Source organism: Micromesistius poutassou (genome assembly GCF_964030765.1).
Source record: "Micromesistius poutassou genome assembly, chromosome: 14".
Taxonomy (NCBI): Eukaryota; Metazoa; Chordata; class Actinopteri; order Gadiformes; family Gadidae; genus Micromesistius; species Micromesistius poutassou.
Genome location: NC_140284.1, coordinates 17,888,030 through 17,908,424, shown reverse-complemented (window position 1 = coordinate 17,908,424; position 20,395 = coordinate 17,888,030). Strand labels below are relative to the sequence as shown.

The 20,395-nt window shown below is 47.2% G+C and overlaps 1 protein-coding gene across 1 annotated transcript; it reads right to left on the bottom strand.

Annotated features, from left to right (window-relative positions):
* Nucleotides 1–219: 219 nt before the first annotated feature.
* On the bottom strand, nt 220–19,528 carry st6gal2a (ST6 beta-galactosamide alpha-2,6-sialyltranferase 2a). Its single transcript, XM_084479003.1, has 5 exons — nt 18,400–19,528; nt 13,307–13,404; nt 11,161–11,262; nt 8,967–9,141; nt 220–2,437 (listed from the first exon to the last, which is right to left on the bottom strand). Exons 1-5 carry the CDS (start codon nt 19,436–19,438, stop codon nt 2,190–2,192), a joined length of 1,662 nt encoding a protein of 553 aa, XP_084335129.1. The 5' UTR covers nt 19,439–19,528; the 3' UTR covers nt 220–2,189.
* Nucleotides 19,529–20,395: the final 867 nt, after the last annotated feature.

Below are 20,395 nucleotides of genomic sequence, written 5' to 3'. Positions count from 1 at the left end.
AGATTTTCTTTGAACGACCAAAAAAGAAAAGCTGGGGCAAAAATGGAAAAAAGTCTACCAGACTCCATATAATATTGCATTACCACAAGCTTAACAAAATAATCTTTTTACACACAAACAAGCCAGAGATTTGTCATCTAAAACAATTTTAATATCTCGCCGGCTCCTTTCAACAGGTGCCTCCTGTGGGGATGGATTAAAGCAATAGTATTAAAACCAGTTGACACAGGACAATGCCAGGCACCATGATTGCCAACAAACAAAGACAAATCTTTTATCTTTTTTTTTTTTTTACAAAAGCTTATTTATACCAGGCTCACCCGGACACAAGTTAAAAAATAAAAAACAAGAACGCACTTTTGAGCACATTTGATCTACCACACACACACACACCGTGATGGCACACAGCGACTTCTCTTTACAAGAGAATGCACTTCACCAAAATTCTATCGGGAAAACAGGTGATATTTCCCGCCCACAAATGAACACCGTTCCCGTGACATTTACAAACACTTTAGGCTGGGCTGCTGCTCAGCCAATATATCTGTGAAGTCGATAGCTTAAAGGCGCTCAGACACTCTCGCTGCGTATACGCACGGCAAAGCCCTGACTCGGCCACACGGCCGCTGTGGATATCTGTGCCTTGAATTCCACAGGTTCGCCGTCTAGCTGGGGCGGGCTTACACGGAACAAAGAACAAATCAATATCGACGTGGAGGGGGGATTCAGGGCATATGAATAGGCTGTACGTACTCGGCGAACGGGGACGGAGTCCGGGCTGTCGCACACGACGCATTAGAGCCAAACTTTCAGTGTTGACACTGACAACGACTTCAGCAGTGCTCGCACAGAGCAGATATGACAATTGTGTAGGGCTTATAGTTACATTCAATGGGAAGAAAACCGCCCGGCCGTCCAATACGGGCTGATATGCGCCGTATTGTGTGGCACAGTCCACGCCACTGGCTTCGACAGGAACACTAAGAATGGGTGGATACTGCATGTTTCTCCAGGGTTGTGATCTATAGACTACCAGGCACTGGGTTCTCGCCACAGACAAACCCGTTTGGGATCGATTCAGATGTCGTCCTTCAAGTGCTAGGAGGGACATTCCCATCGCCAGTTTGGCGTGTGTGTGTGTGTGCGTTGGTGTGTTGTCATGTCATGCAGAATAAACATGGCTGTGCCTTAAAACACAGTCATACTTTAATGATTGATGAGAACAATACCAAGAAGAAAACCCTGATATTGTGACTCCCAAAAAAATTGAAACGGCTTTCTGGCTTGACAGGATATTTTGAAGAAAAGTCAAAAAGACATTGCGCGTATCATGTGTAAAATGTACATCCAGCCTGTTAAACAATAATACTGATGACTGGGACCTATACACTCATGTATGTCTGCTGTACAGCTTCTAAATGAAGCTTGATCTTAATTAAGCTAAGTGTGTCTGTTTGTCTGTGTGTATTGGTGTGTGTGTGTGTGTGTGTGTGTGTGTGTGTGTGTGTGCGTGTGTCTCAGAGAGAATGACATTCAGTGCAGACCACTGCAGTCATAAGATGTCCACAACTCCGTAGACCAATATAGAAAAAGTAATCACCGATATTACAGTGATTGTTTTTTTTTTCTTTCTCCGTCATAGAGACGGAGTGACCACCCAAAAGGTTTGTCGACCGACACCGAGTTCACGACACTCAAAACACACCCAGATACCGACGATCTAAAGACATGGACCTATTGCTACCCGCGTCAGCTCGACTGCTAACATGGCTCAGCTAAAGCAGGAAGTCTGTTTGGAACAGTGGCGTAACCACCTGTTGCTCCAAACACAAAAATAAAACCTGACACGCCAGGTTAAGGAGACGGAGATGACGTCTTCTCCCAATGCCCCAAAGTTGATCCCACCTTTAAGGGGTTATGGCTTATTGTTCTTCATGGGTCTGATCTTCTGTTTGTGTATTTTCTTGTGTTCTAGCCCCCCACACCCTCCATCACAGACAAACCCCATATCTCCTGTGGCATTATTGCACTCCTCCCCCTAGTCAGCCAAAGGGGTGGGGGATGTGTGTGTGTGTGTGTGTGTGTGTGTGTGTGTGCGTGTGTGCGCGTGTGTGCGTGTGTGCGCGTGCGGGGCGGTTTGTGGCCCATTATTGTGGTCGGCCTCAAGACGCGGGAGGCGAGGGGGGGGGTCAGCCTTCACAGCTGACGGAGCCGAGGCCCGGGAGCGTGACGCGGCCCTTCTTCTTCAGGTCGGCCTCGGGCCCCGTGTTGATGCGTTGGATCAGGCTCTTCTCGAACAGCAGCGGGTGGTAGGCGCCCAGCGTGCACGCCGCGTCGTAGTAGCGCTCGTGGTAGTGGCACAGGTCCGTCTGCCGCAGCGACGGGATGTACTCGTACACGTGCACCTGCTCGCACAGCGCCATCATCAGGAGGGTGCCTGCAAATCGTGGGACAAACACGCGTAGGCAAAAGGGTTACACAGATATTTGGGGGGCGGGGCGGGGGGCGGGGCGCGGGGCGGGGGGGGGTGGATTTGTTGGATTGTCGCCCCCATTTGAGACGAAGCCGCCACACACGTTTGAGTTTTGTTTATAAAGAAGCCCAGGGTGATTTGTGTGTGTGTGTGTGTGTGTGTGTGTGTGTGTGTGTGTGTGAGTGCCGCGTTTGACTGCATTGACTGGAGAATGACGGATGCACTGTAGCATACGGTTTACACACGGAAACATGCTTTATCTTCATGCGCGAGCGGTCTCCCTATAGTGCCGGCGGCACAACATGTGGAGTTCACAGCAGCAGGGAGATTGTGTCAGTTGTTAATTTATGGAGAAAAGCAGGGAGCAGTCAAGTCAAAAACTCCGACAATTGGCTTCAAGCAGAAATGAGCAGAATGTCAATCACACCACATAAAAAAACACTTTTTTCAGTACATCAAAAACAATAACAGATTGTGAGAGTTCTGTGAGACACCACTGGCAGTGTCTTGGGAAGATCAGCGTTACTGTGACGACTGTTCATGCCTGATAACTCAGATGAACTCCACATGACTCCCCGCTCAACTCTCGACATTGTCTCCTGCGGCCTCCCGGCCGGGCTACAACCTGCCGCTTGTAGCTCAACGTACATCGCTAATTATTTAGCAGCACGCCTTCTTTCTCATGTCAGTTACGTCTCTGAAGCCATGCGTTCATATTATGCTGTCAAACCTTCCCAAGACCAACCAACTGCCCTTGAGGTTGCTGCCTCGCCCCCCTCCCCCCCCCCGCCCTCCCCCCCCCGCCCTCCCATCAACTCCCAGTGTGTACCTATAAAGTACAGCAGCAGTGTGGGGTCACGCGGGGTTAATGGACAGCTGTCATGGTTTTCTGTCAAACATGTGCACTGGCCTTTAAAGATACAAGCAGAGATGGAAAACGACCCAGGGCACACAGAGGCCAGGGCCATTGAGGGGACTATTTCCCACTCCGAGCTGCACTTCCTGCCGTTGAAGACGGCTTTGTCGCGCCCTTGGGGAGGGAAGAGTTTTCCGCCTGAGGGACTTCAAAGAGATCTGAGTGATTTAGCTCTCCACTGGAGAGTGATGGCAAAGGGTAATTTTAAGCCCCGGTCGGGCGGCACGCTCTTCTTCAAACTCTGGGACGGGCGTCGGGTCACGCGGGTGCGGCAACGCCGAGCATGGTACATTATACATGTGAAGTCATTCCGCTTCTTTCTTTTCATCCCCCCCCCTCCCTCTCCCTCTCCCTGCCACCCCCCCCCACCACCACAGTTCTACCGGTGCTTCCTGATCTTGTTCCACTGCAAAGGCCGGGCGGGGGCGCAGAGCGGAGTGTCCTCCCTGCCCTCCAGGACCACCATCATCCAGCTCAACCGCAGGGCGCACAGCAACACCGTGGCCTGCGTGGACCAGTCCAGCTCCAGGACCCTCAAGGCGTGCGTCAGCCGGCCCACCACGGAGCAGCGCTTCAGCCCCTCGGTGATCACCTCCTGACCGGTGGGGGGCGGTGGCGGCGGTGGGGGGCCGCGGCGTGGCTCTTTACTCGGAAGTGTGCGAGGCCGTGGATCTACGCGGGGATCTACGCGCAGCGCGTTGAGCGCCCCGGGGGGGGTGAATTAATGCAGCGGGGTGAAGGGAGAGCGGCGTTTGAACTCGAGGATTCAGAGATTTGATCCGCGGAGCTATGTTTTGTATTTATCGTGTTGTGTGTTGCTTTAACGCATGTTTAACAATGTCGTCACGTTTAGGTGTGGTGTACGCGATGATGAAGCTTGGATCAATTCGGAAATGTTCATATTTTAGGTGTCACAAACCATGAATGTCGTACAATTTAGAAGTACATTTGGAACTAGCCACGCTGATGACGGGTATATTCTGAAGAAAAAGAGAGTTGTTGCATAAGCCAACGGTAGCATGCTAACATGCTAATGCTAGCAAGGCTAATTGGAAAACATGCTACTTTCTAAGTCCCGTGGTCACTGTGCAGCGGACCTCCGCAGTGAACGTTCAGAATGTGCGTGTTACGAACTTTTAAATATTTAACATGTCGTGTGTCCAAATAAGTCCACACTGCAATTCCAGCGACACATGCGTCAAATGGGAAGTAGATCAGATAAATGCTTCAAGAGATATGCGATGGACATACATCCGTACACACACTCACTCACTCACTCACTCACTCAGTCACACACACACACTGTACACTGGCTACATCACTATGCTTGCAGACGTTGTGTGTATGTAGTGTGTATTGTTGGCCATGGTTTCTCTGGCCATGTGATGGTCTGCTGGTGAAAAATGAACATTTGAAAATTGTGCAAAGTGTAAGTAAAACTGTTGTATTAATGTATATCTATATATGTGCATGGTGCCTGAAAAATTCTCATCTGTCAATATGTTTGCAGTATTGTTAATAATATTATTTATGTTACATTGTGAGTGTATTTATTTATATGTATGTTAACTAGTGGGGACAGTGTTTCGTTTATGTGAATTAACCTCATGATTAACTTAAAAGTTGAATTGAGATTGATAAATATATTTTTGGGAATCTGAATTTCCTGAGACTGCGGTGTTGTAGCGTATGTAGCATTATTAACACACACACACACACACACACTTACATACATGCAGTGCCACAAAATAGTAGTGGACCAACATACCTATGCAAACTGTGTGTATAATTGATGCTGCTTGGTGCATGCGTGCGTGTGCGTGTGCGTGCGTGTGTGTGTGTGTGTGTGTGTGTGTGTGTGTGTGTGTATTCTTTGTCAAACGGGTGGGGGGCGTAGTAGTTGAGGTTTTAGCACGAATTACAGTGCCACCTGTTGCAGTGCACCTGTTGTTGTGACAACTCCCAGATGTTTACTTTAGGATTTGGTTGATGGGATTTACTTTAGGATTTGGTTGATTTGATGGTTTTAGAGTTTTAGAGTTTTTTCCGCATTGCCTTTCCATATTAAATAATAAATAATAATAATAAAAAATGTACAAATAAGTATACGATATTTACACTTTAAAAAAAGACGCACAGTGCACTGATATACTATGCCCGGTATTTATTGGTATTGTTTCAGTGTTGCTCCCTCAAAAACTGTAGGAGGAGATAGCTACATAAAAAAGGCGTGAGAATAATACAATTATAATGCAGTGTTTCCCACACATAGGCCAATGTGTGGCGCTGCGCCACAGATTGAACAACGAGCACCACAAATTGATTCCGCTTTTCTTATTTATTTTTACTTGAACGCGATTTTTAAATGTAACTCCGCCAGCCCGTAATCGCCGATAACGATAAAAGATACATAAAAACAATAGTCTGGCCTGCTTTGCAACCACACTCAATACTGAGATATAGGTGCCAAGGTAGAAAAGGTTTGGTCTAGTGCAGGCACGGGTCAGGATATATGTCATTAATATTACAGAAATAAGCACTCCCCACGGGAGATAAAAACCTGCCGTGTGAGCAAGGGTAAAACTGAAACTACCACATGTCCATTCACACATTCATAATGCAGTGCGCATTTGCTTAGCTCGGGATATACACTGGCTACTTCACTATGCATGTAGTGTGTATGGCTGGCCATATTTTCTCTCCTTCTCAGAAGATACTAGTCTGCCGGTGAAAAAGGAACATTTGAAAAATTTACAAGTGACTGTATTGATGTATATGTATATATGTGCATGGTGCCTGAAATATTCTCATCTGTCCATATGTTTGATCGATTGTTAATTATCTTATTTATGTGACATACATTTATTTAAATGTATGATTACTGCAATGTCCAGTAGGGACTATGTTTCATTTATGTTAATGAACCTAATGATTAACTTCAGTTTAGTTGAGCTCAATCAGGTGAGGCTGAGGCTGTATTGTCGTAGCATGTGTAGAGCTATGACACTCACACACTTACAGACACGCAGTGCCACAAAATGTAGCGGACATGACCGCTGCAAACAACTTTTCATAATTGTTTGTATTCTACATTACATCCTTTCAGGTGTGGAACTGGGCAAACAGAATGAACATGACATCAGCGAGCCTCACATTGCTGGTTGGTGTGTGCATGTGTGTGCTTGCATGTACGTGTCTGTGTGTGTGTGTGTGTGTGTGCATGTTATAAGACTGACTCCCCTGTATGGCTCGATGTGTCGCAATGCTGCAACACCGTGGCTCCCACATTCATCCTCCCTGTCCCTGCCATCCCATCCCCCTCCTGGAGCATGGCATTAGCCAGCAGACTCATCGAGTGGCCTAGGAGCACACTGGAGCCCGGGGATGAGGAATCCAATCACTGGCACCGTGCCCCGTCACGGCCGAGCAGGCCTTCTCTAGCCCTGTACTACGCACACAGCGGTTTGTGTGTGTGACCACTGTGTGACGGCCCGTATGGACTGACGTAGGCTTGGAAGCACCACCACCGCCCCCCAACCCCAGCACTGTCAAGCACAAGGCCGGCCGTGTGCGTGCGTCCGAGGCTGATTCGTCAACGGGTGGAAGTGAGTCGATATGAGGTAAGCGGTAAGCACTGGAGAGTTGGGATGGGCTTACAGTGAGATTGTGTTCTGACGAGATGTGATCATCTATGACCGCATCGACAGCCAAGTGTAAAGGGACGAGGTTCTAGGAGAGATTTATGCACTGGGTTTAGTTATTTAGTGGGAATGTGAAACTATAGGTCCTAGCTTAGAGGTCGAGGTTATTTTACGTTGAACGCCATTGTTCATAGTGGTGTTTTCGCATGTCAATAATATAATTAAAAGTCATGGCACTGAATGGGCCTGTGTACATACAGCGCAATTTCCGTTTTGACATTCATTTGAATCGCACCAAGGTCAATTTTTCCTGACTTGCCTGTGAAATCTGTTCAACCAATCACTATATAAATCTCTCTCCTGGTCACCATGTACATGTTGTAGAGGAAATGGCGGTGGCAACAGCCTTCCATGTTTCTCACACTCTCTCATTGGCTCCATAGTGGTAAACTACCTGTAAAGTCGGGGCTACAAGCCAATGTAGCACTTGCACTTGCACTTGCACTTGCACTGCAGGACGTGAATATATTGCAGGACTTTGAAAGTATGAGAGCCTTCTTTTAGTTATCGAACAGGGAAACTACCTCAAAAACTAACGTTTCCAATACATGGATGTATCAAGAATGCACACCCACTTCCGCCAACTGCCATTCGCTACAAAATATTTCTGTCAGTGCAGGGGTTGATGTCAACATCTGAGAGAGAGTATAAGGGTCCGAAAGCTTCCAGGACACTTATATATAATGTTAGCGTTAGATGCCACCAAATTCTACACACTCTACCTATAATAACATGCTTCAGTTGTTTCCATTGTTACCTTTCTGCAGACTCTTTTTCACTATTGTACTATATAATATATTTACATAGAATATAAGGTATACTAACACTGTATTATATAGTGTTTATATACTGCATATGTATATGGTGTATAATATATATTATCTAATATAGGTATATATATCTTCACGACTGCATTTTTTATATATACACTATATCATATAAGTTAATATATACCACCGTTTGATCTTAATGAATTCATGAATTTTTATTTCTCAAACGTCACGGGCCAGGCCACCTTCCCATCCTCTAGCGTCATCCCCACGGCAACAGAGACGTGACCCAAGCGAGGGAGGAGGCGTAGTGAAGAGCACTTGGACTGTGAAGATGGAGTCTGGCCGACAAAGGAGGTAATTCGCCCCAGAGCGAGGCAGCGAGTGCCAAGTACCCGCAGGGGGCCTGCGGGTTGTAGATCAGTCTTAATGCGTGCAGAGCGTGTGTTTGGACGTCACCATACCAGAACACCATTCCAAGGTACTATCCGTACTCGCGCAGTAAGCAGTGGCGTGAATAACACAATCATCACAACTTAAACATAGCCATTATGAAGAGCTGAATGAATTCCACAGTGTGCCGCCTGTGGCACTGACTTGCTTGATATATACTGCTACGCCAACCTCGCTATTTCATCGTTAGCTTGAGCTCCATAGCTCAAATCGGCTACACTCAAAACAGTGTTCATAAAACCACGAGAGATTGTCTGTGTGCGGACACTTGTTTTGAAAGAGCACGGCTGCAACACCGACATTGACCACTTCTACAGACACAGCAGTAGCAGAAGGCGACAAACAGAGGCAGGGAACAGAAGTAGCAGGGAATAAATCTTAAGACCACATCTACTAGAGGTGGTGTGTGTGTGTGTACGTGTCCTGCCTGCGCACGTGCATGTGTGAGCGTGCGTGTTCGCTGTGCTTGTGTGCATGTGTGTGCGTGTCCACCGTGCATGCGTGTGTGTGTGTGTGTGTGTGTGTGTGTGTACATATTTTTGTCCTGCCTGCGCAACGCGCGTGCGTGTGTGTACGTATTCGTGTCCTGCCTGCCGTGTGTGCGTGGTCCGCCGTGCGGGCGGGGCGTGGACGGACATCATCATGGTATTCACCTATGAAGCCGGATGAAGGCGGATTGGGCTGGATGCTCTCCTGCGTGTTGCCCTGGATCACATCCCACAGCCCCCACACGTAGCTGGGGTGCAGGACGTAGAAGGGCTGCTCGGGCTGCAGCCGCCGGCGCTCCACATAGGGCCCGAAGAGGTTGTAGTCGGGGCTGGCGTACCACTGAGGAGAGAGAGGGGGGGAGGGAGAGAGAGAGTGTCAGGGAACATCTGTCCAAAGTCACCATGCAATGAGAACAGACTTTTTTCCTTTTCGACCCTACTGAGGGTGATTTCCCCAGGCGAACTCTTCACCCCGTCGTTCAACCGCCGTTGAACAACGTCCGGTGGTGGTGCATGGTTGTTATTTGTACATCAAAGTTAGCTTCCTGAAGAGAGTTGAATGGCTTTGGTTGTGATCACAGCTTGTTGGAGATGAAAAGGGATCCGGCGTCACTAATAGGATGTCATGTTCCTCCTACCCATGGTGAAGAGCCCGCGATGTGTAACCTATTTTGTAGCAGTTTGCGGGGCCGACGTAAGGAAGGCAAGCCTTTCAACCTGGCACGCTCCAATCAAACCCTGGAGGATCTAAATCTTGTTCCTCCCGTGCTTCACTACACAGTAATTACCTGTTCTACTTGGAAATACAACATATAATGTAAGTTAGCTGCACTCTGGAAAGGAAATACATTTTGCCGTTGCTGTTTTTAGCATTGTACATTTAGGACCAAAGTGAGACATTGACGTATCTTGTGGTGAGCTAAATGTCATGGCATTCCACTGAATTCCATTCTTCCTGTGTATACTGTTATCTTTATTTCCATGATAAATGCTGTCACAGTTTAACATGAAATATGATTGGCAGATCCTAATCTATACAAATATATTTCTTCTTTTACCAGAACAAGTGAGGTAAAAACTCAGAAATAAATGAATCGGCCAACAGGAAACATTTACCCACAGGTAATCTATATATAGTTGGTTATGGGTTACGTTTAGTAATCACAACAATAAGTAGAAATCCCATATATTCCAATGTACGTCAATAGAGTAACATACCATCTGAATCCTATTGGCTTAATCCATCATGACAGCTATGAGGTGATGTAATACAATGACGTATATATGTGTATACAAAATCTAGGCAATTAACAGGCATCTTGGTCATTGTAAAGCTCAACAATGATTGTTTCAATTCTATAACAGCCACCCGACCCCATGGTGAAACTATGTTGTGATGGCTGAAATGTCAGGGGTCACATACTATGACCTCCAACCCAACGACAGACGCACAGATAGGACGTCTAGAGGACGCCAGTCGTGTCAGAACAATACATTCACGAAACACAAAACAGTAACCATAAAGACGTCGGCTTCTGTTCTTGGATGTCAAGGGGACTGGAAAAACCAATAGAAACCGCACAGAATGTTCCCTCAGAATGTGCACTTAGAAGGCAAAAAAGGTAGTGAGTTTCAGAGCAGGGGATTCTGGGTAGCTATTGAGCGGAATTCATACGCACGCACGCGGCAGGAGCGTTTTGTTCTTCTTTAGTAATCTAGTCAGACGCCCGCCGTCCCCCCCACACATCAGCACACAATGCCCCCGACCCGAGAAGAAGAAGACAAAATGTGAACAAGATGGAGAAATGAGGAGGTCGGCTGCTGCGCTGACTGTTGCATCATACTTTACCCTGTTCTTTTTTGTCTCTTGTATTTTTTATTCTGTCAGTTACTAAATTCAACGTAATTTTTTTTCTCCCAGATATGTTCAGGATGTAATGTCCAAACTGAACTGAAATAAAAATAATGTTAAAAGAAAAAAAAAAGGTGTACGATGCGGTGGGGGCGGAGTGGCGTGGAGTGAAACCACACGGGTTAGGTCAAGGGCAGCGCAGGTGGAGTAAACAAAAGAAAGAGAGAAAACCTGTGAATAGCAAGGGAGAACGTACCGGAGAGGCCGGGGAGGAGAGGATCAGTCTGTTTTCTATGCTGTAATGTACGTGTGTGTGTGTGTGTGTGGGGGGGGGGGGGGGTAGGTTTGCAAAGGAGAATTGCAAAGATGCAACCCGTGTAGCACCACTGCATCTGCACTTTGCCACTAGGTCACACTGCAGCCAAAGATTATCCAATATATTGCGTTCATTGCACAATGCACATGCTCCTATGTGTGTGTGTGTGTGTGTGTGTGTGTGTTACCTACCGTGTGTAAGTTGATGGTGTAAGGTGCAGGGTCCCATGCCACCAGAGTTACATTCTTGTACAGAGAACTGCTTTTGAACTGATGCTTAGGATTGGCCAGGATCTAGAAAAAAGAAAAATGGGACACGTTACATCTTCCAGTCAATATATAAATCAATCATATATAATCAACCTGGTCCTGAGTACAACAAAAGCACTTTTAAGTTGCCATTTTCTTCCTTATTGATGTCTTTAAATCACAATTTGTGTTTAGTTCATTACACTGTTGTCATTACATGTGTTGGCTCCAGTGGCGGCTGCTGGTCTTTCAAAGAGGGGAAGCTCATTTTCGGCCTACATCATATAAATTGTCAATTTATGTATATGTCAATTATGCTCTGTTCCTTTTCAAGGAAATGCTCTGTCATACCAACTACCTGTCTTTTCCAGTGACTTGACCAGTGTCCTCTCAATGGCCAGCAGAGCTACGCTGCTTAAACGGCCTTGGTCCATTGTGTTACGGGTGTAGGACTTGAGCCGCTTTAAACAGGAGAAGCTCCTTTCTACACCTGCAGATGTAGCTCCAATTGTTGCCACTAATGAGAACAGTTTGTAAAGCTGAGGCATTGCACTGTCCAACTCCATGTATTTAAGGAACACCAAGAAATCACACAGCTTTCCCTTGTCATCCTGCAAGTCCTGATCTGAATACAGGACTTGAAGTTCAGACCTCAGGCTCCATGAATCAAAGTGATGGCCAACTACCAAAACGATATTAAACTTGAAAACTGAAGCAAGGAATTGTGTGAATAAGTGTATGAAATGTACGATGAAAATTGTCTAGCAATTTCGCCAAGCAAATATCAAGAAATAGGTTGCAGTTCGTTTTTCGACTCGCTTGCAAAATCCGCGATGGGACTGAGGAATGAAGAGAGTAGTGGTGGCTCGTTCGCGAACGAATCAGTTCGAACGAACGACTCTTTAAAACGAACGAACCGACCTGATTCGCCGCTCTCGTTCGTCGTTGTTCGTCTCGTTCATTCGCCGAGACTCGACTCCCAGCTCCACCCACTAGTCGCTGAGTTGCGCTGACTCGCGAGTCGCCGTTCGTTCACTGACTGTGTTTAGCGGTGAAGACTCGAGGACTGAGAAGTCACGAAAGTCAGCCGGGCAACAACATCACGATTCCGAACATGAAGCACTCCTCAGCTAAAAGGAACTTAGTTAATGTTGTGTTGATTGATGACCGTTTGCACCATTGCACGATCGTGATTCGTTTGAGAATGAGAACGAGGGAGGAGCTGAGTCTGACCGACTCGGCTGAGAAGGTGCATTCGCGATTCGTTTGAACGAGAATGAGGGAGGAGCCGAGTCTGACCGACTCAGTGACTGAGAATCATGATTCACCGCTACCGGAAATGCGAACGAACGAACGAACGAATGAACGACTCTTCTTGGCGAACTGACCGACGCAAACTGATTCATTCAAACGAATCATGAAATCCACCACTAGAAGAGAGCTCCGGCGACTTTTTATAGTTCAATATCGCTGTCAATTAAATATCGGTTTGAGAATATCTCATACATAAAACATAATAGATATAACATTTACATTGTGTTTCATTGATCGACACCATATGTATCGATATGCTTTTAAATTGTTCTTTAATTGGTAATCTTTGTTGTTCTGCTCGTTGCATAAACATTGGCTCAAAAATAGCCTTTTGCCAGCGAGTCTGTATTGTTGTGTTTTTTGAGGAAGAAGGCCGCCGAAACAGGATCGCTTTTAACTCACTTTATTTGGTCTAGGTTTTGGTCTATTATCTATGAAGCAAAAAGAGAGGAATTGTATAATTCACGCGTGGAGCGAGTTCGATAGTACTTTGGCAGGCGTGGCCTCTGTGACATGTAATGTGCTCTGATTGGCTAGTGTTGAGCGCCCGCCTCCTAGTGTATTATGTGTGCTGCCATCTTGTGGCTATGTGCGGTTAATACAGCTTATATATATTTGGTCCTGTTCCCTTGTGGCTATGTGAGGATATTACAGCCTGTTGTTATATGTGCTGTTATTCGTCACAGTATAAAGCACAAGCCAAATGCGGAGAGACATTCTGTTGCTTTCTTCATCATCGCTTCGTTCTCAATGTCAAACCTCGCTAGGAACTCACCTGCGAGTTAATGATGCGGATGGTGGTCTTGTTCCCCACGTCCTTCTCAAAGCCCTCGGTCGGGGCCGCGTTGAAGCGCAGCACAGCGTCGTGGCTGTCTGTGTGTCACAAAAACATATTTTTTTTCCGATTTTTAAAACATTGATAACAAGTTATTTCTTGTTGTTCGTTACAGAAAATAAAAACAATAAATGTGAAACTATCAATAATGTTCGTAACCAGCAAACCCTTAATACTCTCCTTTCTGTTTTTTCTTTTGGTTTGGTTTACTTTTCTAGGACAATATAACCGGGATGCACGAACTAGTCCTCGGTTTCTATGGAGAACCACATGAGGTCATTTATTCACAGTATATTTTATACATTACATATGCAATGGTACAAAACATTCATGCTTTACAAGTCAATCATTTGGTTTACAAAATGAGCGGGGGTGATCTCCTGACGCTATATTCCTCCACAGTGGGACTTGATCGATGGTCCTCGTGATAATGAAAAGAAAGAAAGAAAGAAAGAAAGGAAATGAAAACATGTCATCTCCTGACACGCTGCAGATCGATGCTACGAGCGATCGCTACGTAAGCACGGAGAGGAAGAGGATCGGGAAGAACCCGAGGGAGCTGACACCAGAATGGCTGAAACGCTGAAACGAAATCAGGAAGGACCAAACCCTTATCGTCACTTGTCTCCCCGTTAAAGTGTTGACGCCAGGAGAATGACATTCAGACACACAGGATCACGACTCCTCCACTCCTCCAACTCTACAAGTCCACTGGCTGGAGGATGTAGAGAAAGATGTAAACCCCCCACCCCCCGTATTGTATGCAATCAATATGATCACCAGAGGAATCGCTCCGGAGCCAGGGGACAGCAAAGCATTTGCAGTAAGTAACCATGGGAAATTCTATACAGTATTCATATAGGGGAGAACTGGCATGTGTATTTGTGAGACCGGAGATCGATTCACGGTTAATGTAAATTGCATGCGCTAATAGGCTGTACTGTAGGCCTACGTTTGAGCGCCTTGCACCATTAACTAGTTCTCATAAACACATTTAAATCACTTTTATCGTCTACAGAGTTCCCTCATCGGCGGTTATGAGCAGTAAGCCAGAGAAGAAACAAACAGACACAAATAAGGTAACGAAGGATTAACCGAATATCCAAACAAAGAAAAATGATCCCATTGACAAACTATCTCCACAGAATGGGCCTAGAGGAATGGAGGCTGTCGTCAGTATTGTTTCATCATTCCTGTATTTTCCCTCTATAAGGAGACACATTAGCCAGTATTAAACACTTAGGAGACCAAGGAGAATCACCTTCACGCATTCAGCACATAAATCAAGACACGCTGCTCTCCCCTGCATGCAAATATATGCCGCTTTGAATAATAAAAGGTATTAGTAGTGATCCTTCTTAATAACTGCGAATTTCTGGTAGGACTACTGGATTACTTTGTATTGGATCAAAACCAAATTCTTCAGTATCGCCCACCCCTAACAGAGAGACAACCCTGCTTCATAAAGACCCTCTGTTTCTTTCATACTTACTGGAAAGTTAACATTTAATGAGTGTACAGGAAGGTAGCCTATAAAGTAAATGATAAGACCATTGAAGAAAAAATAGGAGTTAGAGTAGGTATTATGTGACGATTCGTGGAATAAATTCGAATAAACACATTATGCCTTAAAAAGAAAAGGATCGGCAAATTAATTGCGTAATTTGCAGTAGAAACAGCCCATAATAGATGACAGACAATGGAGTCACATCGCCCTCTACTGGCGATTAATGACAGCCATTGATTGCAGTAGACCGCTGCCGAAGGCAGGTTTTTTCTACCGAGTCGTTTATATACCCTACTTATATATACACGTGCTTTCGATATTGATGTTACTGCTTGCCTCTGTGAAATCACTATTGAAACTAGCAACCACTGATTGACAGCTCCTGGATTTCCCCTTAAAGGATAAATAAATCATGTTGAAATGAATTAATAATTACCAAGTAAGAAAGGGAGGGATTCAAGAATTAGCTCTTTAAAAAACACAATTATAACATTTGTATAATATACATTATATAAAATGTTTATAAATAGTGCGTTCATTATTTTTTTATTAATCTGGGATGGTTGCTATTCTGTCGACGGCCACAGGAGGGCAGTAATCAACCATGGCAAAACTGACAACTCACGGGGCTGAATGGCTCAATACTTCCCAGCAGTAATGAACTCATCTTTCACAACTGTGTTTGTGGTACACACAGTTGGGTATAGGGGGCTGTCGACTTAAGGGTACAGACAGACTGGCTGGGATCATCGCAGGATTTCCCGCCTAAGACTAATCTGGAGAATGAGTCATTTATCCCCACACAAATTATCCCATTAGAAATATGCCATCCGGCCAAGTATGAGATCAGCCAAAAATAAAAATAAAACTTTTCCCCAGGAGTTCTTACATCATGATGATGGAAAAACTTCCGTCCGTCAATAGGATGTATGGTCCCAAACCACAGGGCGTGCCATCACAGATGCCACGTATCACAAGGAATAAATGACTATCTAGCTCTCTAGCTCTGTGCATCATCTTAACCGTTGCCCTTTCTCAGCTATTCCTCCAGGCCTTTCTCGGGAAAAGGTTGAACAGAGTTGCATGGGCACGATGCTCTAGATACAATTCAGATTCAAAATGGTTCACTTTGTTGTGTTGTCGTTTTCTGTAGAACCGCTCATGACAAACGGAGGCCGTATCAGCCATGTACGATCTGTGGACGCACGGCTCTCGTTTTGTGGTCGTCGCAATGATAGGGACAACCATGTAGGGGCATGTAATCTTTAATCTCCTTTAGAGACATGACAGCATGTTTCCACAAGTGCCTTTGCTCTTTACTTTAGGACTCTGTGTTGAATATTTTAATATTGGCCTCCTAAAGTGAATACCTAATGAGCTTTCTTTGCAGGAGACTGCCCCCCTAATACGTCAACGTACATTCCCATCCGCTCTGTGCCCTGTGTCGAAGACCCATCCAAAGTCAGGAAAAAGGTCTACTTCTGGAGCAGAAAAACCCTGATCAAAAATAAAGGTAGAGCAACGACAAAGGTGACAGAAAACAACACTCCAGCAACACGACAAGACTCGCCGGTCGTCTGGGAACATTAGCCTCCTTTGGTAAACAATCGGCGACAGGATGGCGACTACACCAGCCGCTGTATGCGCCGACCCGCGAGTACACACCCTCTTCCACAAACACGCACGTAACTGTAAGTGCGCAAGTAGGTCCCCCTTTTGTCCCAACACGCCAGGCGGACAGTTTGCTCTAGAGTCACGCCACCACAGTTCTTCCCGGCGCCACGGCGGACGTGTTTGACCCACAAAGCGGCTAATTGGTGGCGCTTGTCATCCACACACCAGACACCCACGCAAACAGGAAGTGATTGGTGCAATAAAGTGCACCAATCCCCCCCCCCCCCCAGGGTACTTGGGCGCCAGGCCCGGGCACTTAGCGCGTCACTGTGTTAGTCTGGCATTAGCGACGGAAGAGGGTAACCTTATTGCGTTTGCCCAGAGGCTCAGAGTGAAGAGCAGAGCTTGCTTGGGGGCGAACAGTTCTCCAGAAGAGATCCTGGGATGAAGCTGTACTGGATGCGTGCTAGGCAGCACGATGGGTTACAGGAGGAGGAGGAGGAGGAGGAGGACGGGGGTAGGGAGGGAGTGCCTACTTTTTTCATTCTAGTGGGCCATCTGTCGCTGAGTTCACACTCTCGCTGTGCTCCCAGAAGCTGCCAAGCGTCTTTTCAAGAACAACAGATAGGCCTATATTACCCCCCCATGTTATATATGCGAGGAGATAAACTAGTCGTGTGGTCCGAAACTGCCACATTTCTGCCAGCGGAGGAAGATAAGGGGTGCTAGGTCCTGAAGCATTTTCATCTGGGAGGATTGTCTGAATTATTCATGTTTGTACGGTGAACATGAACGTGACCCGTCCATTTACCGCAGTGAGAGATGAGGGCCTCCAGAAAGCACCGCCTCCTTTAACATGAGACATGAAAAGAGTTCAATCGATGAATCCTTGGATTTGACTCATCAATAAAATCTGATTTCATTGCTTCTCATTGCTTCAGAAGTTCTCCCAATGCTCAGTGACGAATAATGGACACACAGTTTCTTGGCAACTAGCCGTCCAAAGCAAGCTCATTTACGACCCTACACTTTTATATTTCATAGAATCAATTATTCAATTGATGATTAAAATGATCGCTAAGCTACAGAAGTCCTGAATGATGTCATCCCCCCCCCCCCCCCCCTCTCTAATGCCTTCTCTTCCATGGATGACCTCAAGTATGAACTCATCCACTCTAAAGCAGTCAATACGGTGACATCATAGATATCAGATAGCTACTGGACAGTCTTCGTCATATTGTGGCATGAAGGGAAATTCTTCTCTCAAAAAGTTAGGCCACACTATAAAGTCAGACACGCTGTGAACTTATGTGATTAGTCAATCGATCGTTAAGGATGGATACAAACCAATGCAATGAATATTGATATATGGGCCAATGTTAATATTGGCTCAATATGACATATTAATCGTGTTGTATTAATGAATACAGTAATGAGCTTAAAGGTACAACATGTACAGCTATCTTCAGCCTGAGACGTGCTCTAAACACATTCTGTCATGTAGACGGTAGCTTCAAGGCTACAGGGATCTAGGCTAATTGCACCGATTCTGCAGCAGCGTGGAGGAATCTCATGTTACGTTTTTTCAGCAAGCCTCGCTCTTTGAGGATGGGCGGGGTGTGGAGAGCGCAGAGAGAGAGAGAGAGGGGGGCGAGGAGCAGAGTTGGTTTCTTTTTCAAAATGTAGTGTGAACACTCGCTTGAAATAGCAACGCTTGTGTATTGGAATCATACGACAAAAAGTGAAAAACACGTTTGGTCCATCATAAGATAAGATAAGATAAGATGAGCCTTTAGTGTCTCTTAGGTAGAGAAATTTGTCTTGGGCAATCGAGAGAGTGTGGTTACACAAATTAGAAAAAAAACAACAACCATTAACACAGAAGGTGAGATGCCCATCCGTCTCCACTCACCGATCTCCTTGCCGAGCCCCGAGTGCAGGATGGCCCCGGCCGAGGTGACCACGGCGCAGGTCTTGAAGCCGCTGGCGCCCTGCCGGCGGTAGAGCTGCTCCAGGCTGAGGTGAGGCACCAGCCGGGCCCAGCCCAGCGACGAGAAGGGCTGCTCCGACCCGTCCAGCGTCCAGAGCCTGGCCTGCGCCTTCAGCTCGCAGAGCAGCTCCTTGGGGCTCTGGCCCAGGCGGCGCTGGCCCTTGAATGCCACATGGTGCTTGTTGGCGCTGAGGTAGTCCTTCATGGCACGCTGCAGCCGCGGACTCAGCATGCCGGGCGTCACGCGGCCCCGCCACAACCGCTGCACCACCGAGCCGAACTTGAGGAAGTAGTACTCCTCCGGGTCGGTCGAGTCTCCCCCGGGCCGGTTCCTCTTCCGCTCGTTCACCTCCTCCTGCTCCAGCTCCTGCTCCTGCTCTTGCTCCTCCTCTTCCTCCTCCTCCTCCACCTCCTGCCCCACCTCCTCCTCCTCCTCGACGCCTCGGCCGCGGCTCTCCGGGGCGCTCGGCGTCCTCTCGCGGCTGTGGGCGGCCGGGTAGGACTGGGAGCCCACGTTCTCCGTGCCGAAGGAGGACCAGGCGGCCAGGCTCTGGGGGTCCAGGTAGTCCACGCCCCGGTTGGCCTCCTGGCTGGCGTACATGGCGTAGGGCCCGCTGCTCGGGCTCTGGCCCTCCTCCGGGCCCGGCCGCGGGGCAGGCGGGACGCTGGCAGTGGCGGCGGGGGGCTGCGGCTCGGCGGCGCCCATGGCCGTCGGGTTGGGTCTCAAACCCACAACCCCCTGCTGCTGCTGCTGCTGCTGCTGCTGCTGCTGATGATGGGAGGCCTGAATGGACGACAGGCGACGGGTGTCCGGGTGCAAGGAGAGCGAGGAGCCGGCGGAGGCCATGGGTTCGTCCACGCGGGCGTCCAGGAAGTAGGAGAGGAGTGCCAGGAAGAGGAGGGCCCACGCCAGCATCAGCACCAGCGCCAGCCGGCGCCACTGCCTCATGTTGGATCTCATCACCAGGCCAGACTCACATAGAGCCCCCGGGGAGCTGGTCCACCCCTGCGGTGCCCACACAGAGACAGATCCGCTGGGCTAGGGGGTCTGGCCTGCCGACAGAGGGAGGAGTTAGGAAAAACAGGCTCGTGTTGGTACATGGTAATGTGGCGGTCGATGATAAGATCTCACCTGCACTCCTGCACAGACACTTCTACTGTTTGTCTGTGTCCATGGGTCGTCCAGCAATGAAAAGGACCCTAAAAGAGGAACAGAAATAAAGAGAGCGATAAATAGACAGACAGGCACACCCCAGATCCAAAAACAAACTGCATAAATGAATGCTTCTGCTTTCCACTTCTGCTAGTTACAGTGCCAACGGACATTTCTATTGAAAAGCATGTTTTTAATTTTGTTTGTTTACTCGTGCAGAAGGTCATTGAGTTCAGAGTTCAGTTGAATTGTGGTCACTGTAAATGCATCATCCCTGCCGTTACAGGATGCCGAGCGTCCTGAAATCCATTTACAGGTCAAACTACAGAGACACCCAGGGCCTAGTGTTTACTCAACATGATTGTTATTTGTGCAAGGGAACTCATCAAGTCCAATTATTTTATCAAATCCTGTAATGCTGACAGAGCAGGAGAAAAAAAAGGAACTGCAAGTGTATTCTATCCCTTCCCTCTAACGAACTATACGTCCCGACAGGAGATTGCTCCAACAAAGTCGCACAATCTCAATCTGACACGTTGGCCTGTTTCAGCCTAATAGCTCAGTGAGAGGAGAGAGTAATAATCTATGAGAATAAACAAGTGAGCCGTTAAATTGCCCGACACCGGAGTGCTAAGGTCTCCTGCGTGGCGGGTAATGATGTGTTCCCCCAGCTCTTAGCGTCAGAGCGGGGCTCCGGAGAGAGGCACGGCCAAGGCAGGAGTGGCAGGCTGCTGGGGGATCGCCCCTCCTCCCCTGTCCTAATTA